Below are 8,450 nucleotides of genomic sequence, written 5' to 3' on the forward strand. Positions count from 1 at the left end.
AAGCTAACACCGTCAAGCTCCTCGGCGCCTGATTGACTACCAAAATATTGACTGATGTCATTAATTTTTTCACCGTTATAGTTTTGATTATTATCTCCAGTGTACGTTCCATCCGGATTTTTTTCCTTAGGCCAGCCAACTAAGCTTGTCATTTTAATTTTATGGATAACAATATCAGTTTGATGTGATGATTCTGTTGCTTTTAGTCTTGCAACTCTTCAACCAACCTGTCTGGCATGACAGGAACTTGAGGAACGATTGTTCCAACCAGTATAGCTCGATTGGTTCATCACGATAGACAAGCGCGACCACCACGTCAAGGTAGCAGCAACGATCGGGATGACTCACAAAGGCTGGGTCAAAAGTCTGATTCCATCCTATCGAACTTGTTTTAAGCAGACAAATCATTGGATTATATGATGATAGAACACAGAATCAGTCACGGTAGCGTATATTCATTTTTTCTATTTGATTCATATTGTCTGTTACCTAATATTTTCTACTACTGTTACTGATACTGTTGTGAATGAGAATACAAGTGGGAATAAGCGATTGTATCTGAATAAAAATTATAGAATCTCTTGAGAAGTATGAGAATCATACACTGAATACTTCATTCGCAAATTTTCATCATTTGTTCGTCACATTCTGTATAATTCTTCCAGTTCACAATTGCTACCACTTCCAATCACTACCAACGCGATTTAAGTCGACGATTATATACGGGGGTAAATGGGATGTATATATCGATAACAATCAATCATACAATCTAACTGCAGTCAGATATCGGGCCACTAAACACTTTTATAACCAGTCAGCGACTAGAATTGTCCCGTATCATAGATTACCACAGTTTTGTCTGCTCAAACATGTAAGTCTATATCTCTTTACACTATCTACTGTTGAATAAACCAAATTTATGCTTATTTGATTTCCATAAATCGTGTATTAGTTAGGTTATTTAAAATTTAGTACTAGTTGCATTTCTTGAAGTTGTTGCCTTAAGATTACATGTATTATGTGTCATATTTATTGTATTCTTGTTATTTCTCTTCCATGTTATTAATAACTGTTTGAATGGAAAAAATATCCTGCATATAGTATGAATACAAAGTCTATCCCCATGTTTCATTGATTATGAAGTAAATCGACTATTTTGAAATACAAGGTCATAAGAAGGATTTGATTTAGTTATTTACATTTCCTACATGATTCATGCATTTTATTATTATTATTTATTATTATTATCACTAGCTTTATTCAATATTATATTTTTGGTATAATATAGAATTCTCAGCACAAAGTACTTCAACAAGTTTACGTTTCTTACTTCTTCGTCCTTCCTGACGATAAATATTAAGTGATCGTCAGTTAGAAGTTAGCAGTCTAGTCAATCGACATCTGGATAATGTACATTCTTCTCGTTGCATATTGCCAGCAACCACGATATCTCTGATTAGGCCTTCTGTAGCCTTTACAGCGAAAGATAGCCCAGATGTTTGAACAGGTCGCTATTATTTTCCTCAGTTATACTATCATTAGTAATATATTCATTTTAATAAAAATTTTATTGAGATTTTCTAGTAATTTAAACTACTGCAGAAATAATAAAAGTTTCATATATACTACTAATAATAATATATTAAAAGAATGTTATAAATTGGGTTGACATTAATTGTACAGCCATTATAATCCCCTACCACTCATTGAATAGTTATTTAAGAGTGATAGGGAAATTTAGGAATTGATGATTGGTGTAGTTGTTTCTGAAAGTGTGTGCTCAAATGATAAAGAACAAACATTTTGTCACTTGTAATAATTTTTTAATTGGCTGTAAATAGTGCATCTTTGTAATCTGATTAGTTCAAATCGATCGGATGTGCGAATTTGCATTTTTACATTCATATTTTACTTAGAATACTGAATTGTGTTTGACTGTTGTATTCGAGTTTTGATAAAAGAACTGTAACTTCTGAAAACAAACTAGACACTTATTGTCTTTGACTATCGTACTATCGTACTCCTGTAAGTGAATCTATATCCGGATCAATTTATTTTCAATCAAGACAAAATGGAACTGAAGTTGTTAGTTATAGTGTCAAGAGCAATAATATGTAGATCATTAAAAGAGAATTTTGTAAAAACACTAGTAAGCGTTTTTAATAGTTGATAATGGTGATTATTGAACTTGAAAGGTAGTCAAATGTTCAATACACCATTAGTAAACACATTTTCATTTAAGTATTCCCATAAGTTATTTTAACACATAGTTTACCATTTTAATAAACGTTATATGCGTGTAATGGCTGGTCGGCGGCTTATGCTCTATTGGGGGGTAACAGGCGTAAGTAAGTAAGTATATGCATGTAAACATATCAATAAATGATCTTGAATAAGGCATGTATTAATCACGGTTAATTCATGACAAGCGTTAATTGTTTATACCTGTACATTGTAAATTCTATGTAGTTGATCAGTTTATAATGATGACCAAAAAATTTACTTCACTGTGTATACAGTCATGTAAAACGGTTGTTGTGCTTGTTAAATGGGTGCTAGATCTTTTTTTCATGTAATGTCAACAGTAAATGTTTTATTAGTATGCCGTCTGACCAAATGATTATCTTAATTTTTTTTAATGTCAAACCCGAAATAGATAAACGTTACAAAAATAGCCATTTTTGACAAGCATTTGATATATTGGTTGTATTAAGTGTAAATTAATTAGGCCTAAATCTGACAAACATTCATTTAGGTCGATTATACTGTTAAATACGAATTGAATGTGTGTTCACTTCAGTATTAGTGTGTACAGTAGGATAGAATGTGACGATACGGCATTCCGTTTTCAACGTAAAAAACACACGAACAGATGATGGGATTACGAGGGACTGTGTAATTGCCTGTAGCGTCAACAGTCCTGAACAAGTCCTCCGACATTACTACCTCAATCACAGGAGTACTCAAGTGCCATTTCAGTAGTTGATATGCAGTTGGTGTAAGTCTCTAACATATCGGTAGAAATTCTCGTCTGATGCTTCAATTAATGGCAGATAACTGTGGAAACTGCAAAAGACTGTAGTGTGTATTTTTATTTACCTTTCTGCATTTTGAGTGACCATAAGACGGAAGAATAGTTGTACAATATCAGATCGTATCCTCTACAATGACAATAAATGGGTTAATGCCAAAGAATGAAAAACTTACCCTCTTTATGACATTACGAATTAGGTGTACGCGACAAAAAATGTGGTGGGAATCGAGATACACCTGCGTAGTAGCAGCAGCTTGTGCACATGAGTCATCTGCAACAATGCCAACCACCTCTTTATTGTTAGTCGACCAGTGGAAGAACGAGAGGAAATGTGAAAGCAAAGTCGATGTTTCGCGACTTATAAAAGCAATACAAACAGGTATTACCATGAAGTTCATATAGACAGCTACAACCTAAAACAAATATAGGTTCTCATTATTGGTTTTGTAGGTCCCATAGAAACCAACAACATTAAGAAAACGATTCGACAAATTCATTTGATCTGCAGCGGTGAAGAAGAAATACAACAGATAATTATCTTCATCCAACTGATAATCACAAAGTCCACCAAGTGACATGATGTGACCTTTCAATTTGGCGTCATTACCTAACGTTAACAATATAAATGTGCACACTGCTTACCGGGAAGGTTAGCCTGTGAGAACACTTTGGGGTGCATATTAAAAACATCTTGAGCATTTAGACGCTTTCCATAACATTGGTAAGCAAAGTGCATAATATTGAATGTTGCTGTCCCAGATATCAAAAGTGGTCTCACTATTTCAAATTCAGCCTCCGTTAACCTGAGCATCCAAGATCTACTGTTGTACCTCAGGGAATCGCACTCGTGCTTGTGATGCACATTCCTACAAACAACAGTCCGGTAACCTTCAATAAGCTTACAAAAGATGAAGGCCGGAAATTGAGTGTTCATGGATGTCTTCGATCAAAAATATAATAACACTAATCAATTTAATGGCAGTATGTAGCTCTTCTATAATTTCCGATAGCACTCTTTAACGCTTCAAGTGATTGGGACGCTACGAGATACAATGTATTCAAAAATACGTTATCCGTTTCTGTGACATGAGGAACAACGGAGATTGTAATTTGTACGTTACTATCGTCCATAATGTGAAGAAAATTAGCTTTATCGACAAGTAATGACATTTTTTGCCAATTTTAAGAAATAAATAACCAATTAGAACGAATTTGTTGTCCAGCTGTTAGTGACTACGTTTTGACGTCGATGGATCAAGGAATATTTACCACGCCTACAGATGCGAACAAAATGGATACAAAAACGACGAGATTTACAAGCTGGAGATTTAATCTTGATTATTGGGGATACTTATGCACGCAATAGCTGGCTGGCTTGAAGGACTAGTAACAAGCGTTGAGCCGGGACAAGATGGCCTTTTCAGGTAACCAAACATTAAAACACCGAAAGGTATTATCATTAGAGATATACGTAAAATTTATTTATTAGAAAGATCAGACAGGTGAGTAGTAGAGCGTGAAAAAATTCCTGAGAGTGATTGTGGATAGAGTAAATTGTACTACTATCGTCTCTGAATGTCTTCACGCTAAATATCCAATCAAAAAGATGAATGAAAGATATGCTGTCTTTGTCAGACAGTGTTAATTTTGTTTACGTTCTGTACTTACTCTCTTCTCGTCAACACATTTTGTTTATTGTTTTATACTAATTATTAATATTCAGTAAACAGTTGTGTTCCTAGCAATTTCTACGAGTACGTTGTGGTGCAAGTTTATCGTTTAATATTCGAAAATATTTACATATATTTATAACACTCATTACATTTATTTATTGAAGATTGTGACTTTGATATTGGTTGACAGTTATTTAGAGTTTCATATGTTTTTCAATTGTAGGAATGCTGTCCTAACTTTGCCGATCCTCACCTTTACGTCTGCATCAGACCCTCAATGTTCATCGATGATGCTACCCAGATACGTAAAGCTTTGCATCTCGTCGAGAGTTTCTCCATCAAGTGTGATTGGGTTGATGTTCTCTGTGTTGTATTTGAGGATCTTGCTTTTTCTATTGTGTATGTTGAGGCTTACTTTTTCAGAGGCTGGTGCTACACTAGTTTTCTTCATCTGTATTTGGTGGTGTGTATGGGATAGAAGAGCTAGGTCATCTGTGAAGTCCAAATCTTCTAATTAATTCTGAGCTGTCCATTGTATTTTGTGCTTTCCCTCGGATGTCGAGGTATTCTAAATCCTGTCGGGCACCAAAAGAATGAGGAAGAGGGAGAGTAGACAGCCTAGTCCACACTGTCAAACGCCTTCTCATAGTCAATGAAGCCGGTATATAGTGACGAGTTCCACTCAACTGATTGTTCGACGATGATCCGTAGTGTCGCAATTCGATCTGTGCACGACCGATCCTTTCGGAATCTAGTCTTCTGATCTTCAAGTCGGGCGTCTACTGCGTCTTTCACCTGGTTCAGCAACACTCTGTTGAGACTTTTTCATGATACTGACAACAAACTGATGCCTCTGTAATTCTCACATTTGCTCTGATCTCCTTTCTTTGGTATCTTGGTGAGGTGTTCTTCATTCCAGTCCGTCGGAACCTAGCCTTTGTTATTCAGCTTGTGTCCAATGGGTTTCGCTGATTTCAAGCACTGCCAATTTGTATCTTCTCATTTCCATTGCTATTTGACTGGTCTTCCCGGTCTCCCACATTGTCCGGACGTTAAATCTACCTATAAAGAAGGAGGCTCTGGTGTTAGAAGCGGCATCGACTTCGTGACTTCCGAAGGATCTTGGCTTTCAACATGAAGCGTCATAATTCTTCCTTCAACTCCCAGGACAGAGTTTAAATGGTTTGAATTATTTCTTCTGATCAGTGATAGTATAACTGAGGTAAACTATATGAATCTTATAAGAAATCTGAATGACTCAATCAAATTCTTGTTATAACCTTGTATTTCAAAATTATCGATCATATTAGATTGATCCAATATAAGATTTTACTTCATAATCAATCAAACATGATCTTAAATTTCAAAATTATCGATTATATTAGATTGATCCAATATAAGATTTTATCATTTTAAATTTTAGCATCAGTATAAATAGTTTTTCTAATTGACATTATCTATGAACATAATAAGAGAACAATATCAGTAGTATAAATTTGTGAAAACAACAAAATGCGAATGATCACATTCATAAAACAATATCTCATTCATTATACAATAATGAATTCATTCATTATCTTAGAATTATTATTATCATTATATACTACTGATAGTAGTAAACTAAAATTATGTAATTTTGATATCCCTATTATAAAAACTAATAAATCATGTCATATTGAACGGATTAAAAATGCTGGGAAACGACATCAATTTTTATTATTTAATTCAAATGATATAAACATCAAATTTCATTTATATTGTCCAATATGTCAAAATGAACAATTAGATACATTTGAATGGCAATATATACCACATTATAAGAGATATCAAATATTTATAAAAGGTAATAAAACATTATATGAAAATGATTTAATGCTTAACAACCATTACCTAGAGACTATTGAAGATAATTCAGAGAATAATCTTTGTATTCACAAAAAGAATTTCCAATTAATTGGTTATCATAATATAAATGCTAATCAATATATGGGTACATATGTATGTAGAAATTTATTAGATTCAATGCATCCATCTAATTTTATATGGTATCATTTATATAGAATTCATTCATATAAACAAAATTCAAAAGTTTTATTTCAAATCAACCGCACATTCAATCAATCTATTCAAACAATAAAAAGTTTACAAAAACAAATCAATATTACTGAATTATATCATAATACTAATGAATTAATGGATTATTCTTATTTAAATATATTGAATATAACATTTAAACTAAATGAAGAAAATGATATTGAAAAAGAAAGTGGTAAAATTAAAATTAAACAATATCAACGATGTTATATTAAAATATCATTATATGAATCCGAATTTAAACAAACTATAAATAGCCCTAGCAACCACAACCACTACCACCACCACAACAACAACAACAATAATGATGATGATAATAATTATGAAAGGATAGAAATCAATAAAATATTAAGATTATCATTTGAATACTTTATCAAATTATATAAATTAAAATTGAATGGTTCATATGAATTAGCTATAAATAAAGCTAAATATTTAGGATTTCAATTATATATTACTAATAATTATATTTTGTTACCATGTGAATATGAATTTATACAACATTTATTTATACCAATTATAAATAAATTTTCATTATATAGTCGTTATATAGAATTGAATTATGAATATCAATTTAAACAAATGAATTTAACCAAATTGATTCATTTAAATAAATTAAAATATGAAATGTTGAATCAAACAAAAACGTTTATCATTCAATCAACTCATCATCATAATAAGAATAAGGATGATTATCATCATATACCAATACATAATATATATCTAAATGAATATCATCAATCTTTAATATTGAAATGTGATAATTCAAATAAAACAAAAAAACAATTAAATTGTACAAATAAAATGAATCCTAATGCATATTGGATATTATCATCATCATCATCGCCGCCGTCGTCGAAGAATAACATTAACTATATAGTGAATATAGAAAAGTCAAGTTCACCTTATATGACAAATGATTGTGAATTAAAATTTGATATTCTTCATAGAAATCATAATGGTACTTATTATTGTTATATGAAAAATTCAACTTTTAATATGACTACTCAACAAGATAAACCAATTATAGTTTATCATTTATATATACAAAGAGTAAATGATCATTGGCCATTACAAAATAACATAATCATTGGGATAATCATTTTAATTATATGGTCATTTATATTAATAATGATTTGGATACTTCTTCATGATTGTATCAACTATGTAAACCAAATAGGATTGAATTATCACTCTTGAAATGGCATAAATCAATAAAAGTATATTCATGTATTCAAGAAGATAGCATCTGAAGAAGGTTTAATTTGTTCAAATAACAGTGTCAGAATGTTTTGGGTGTTTCTCCCTCCAAATTCTAAAAGTTACCCTGAAATTAGTCTGCATCACTGTTATAACGTATAGATTTCTGGCCTCTTAATATATATGTATATGTCCAATGATACAGGAAATACGTACGAGCAGTCTTGGGTGCTATTCGGTCCTCCTATCTGCCTAGCCCAGTCCGTTAAGTCCAGAACACAAATAACAGCCTCGGCAATATGAATCATTATTTACAAGCATACTGGGTTATATATACTAACCAAACAGACCACATATATCAAAAATAGAAAAATAACATTTGTACAGTAATTGGCCAATGTGGCTGTAGCTAGGGGGAAAGTAATCAATAATAATAGTTCCAAGGTCAA

The 8,450-nt window shown here is 32.1% G+C and overlaps 1 protein-coding gene across 1 annotated transcript; it reads left to right on the plus strand.

Annotated features, from left to right (window-relative positions):
* Nucleotides 1-6,579: 6,579 nt before the first annotated feature.
* Smp_201090 (uncharacterized protein) lies at nucleotides 6,580-8,001 on the plus strand (the record flags this gene model as incomplete). The annotated part of the gene is made up of 1 exon (XM_018793056.1): nucleotides 6,580-8,001. The coding sequence occupies one exon, from the start codon at nucleotides 6,580-6,582 to the stop codon at nucleotides 7,999-8,001; it is 1,422 nt and encodes a 473-aa protein (XP_018647606.1).
* Between the last annotated feature and the right edge of the window lie 449 nt (nucleotides 8,002-8,450).

The sequence above is a fragment of the Schistosoma mansoni genome, chromosome 1, assembly GCF_000237925.1.
Source record: "Schistosoma mansoni strain Puerto Rico chromosome 1, complete genome".
Classification (NCBI taxonomy): Eukaryota; Metazoa; Platyhelminthes; class Trematoda; order Strigeidida; family Schistosomatidae; genus Schistosoma; species Schistosoma mansoni.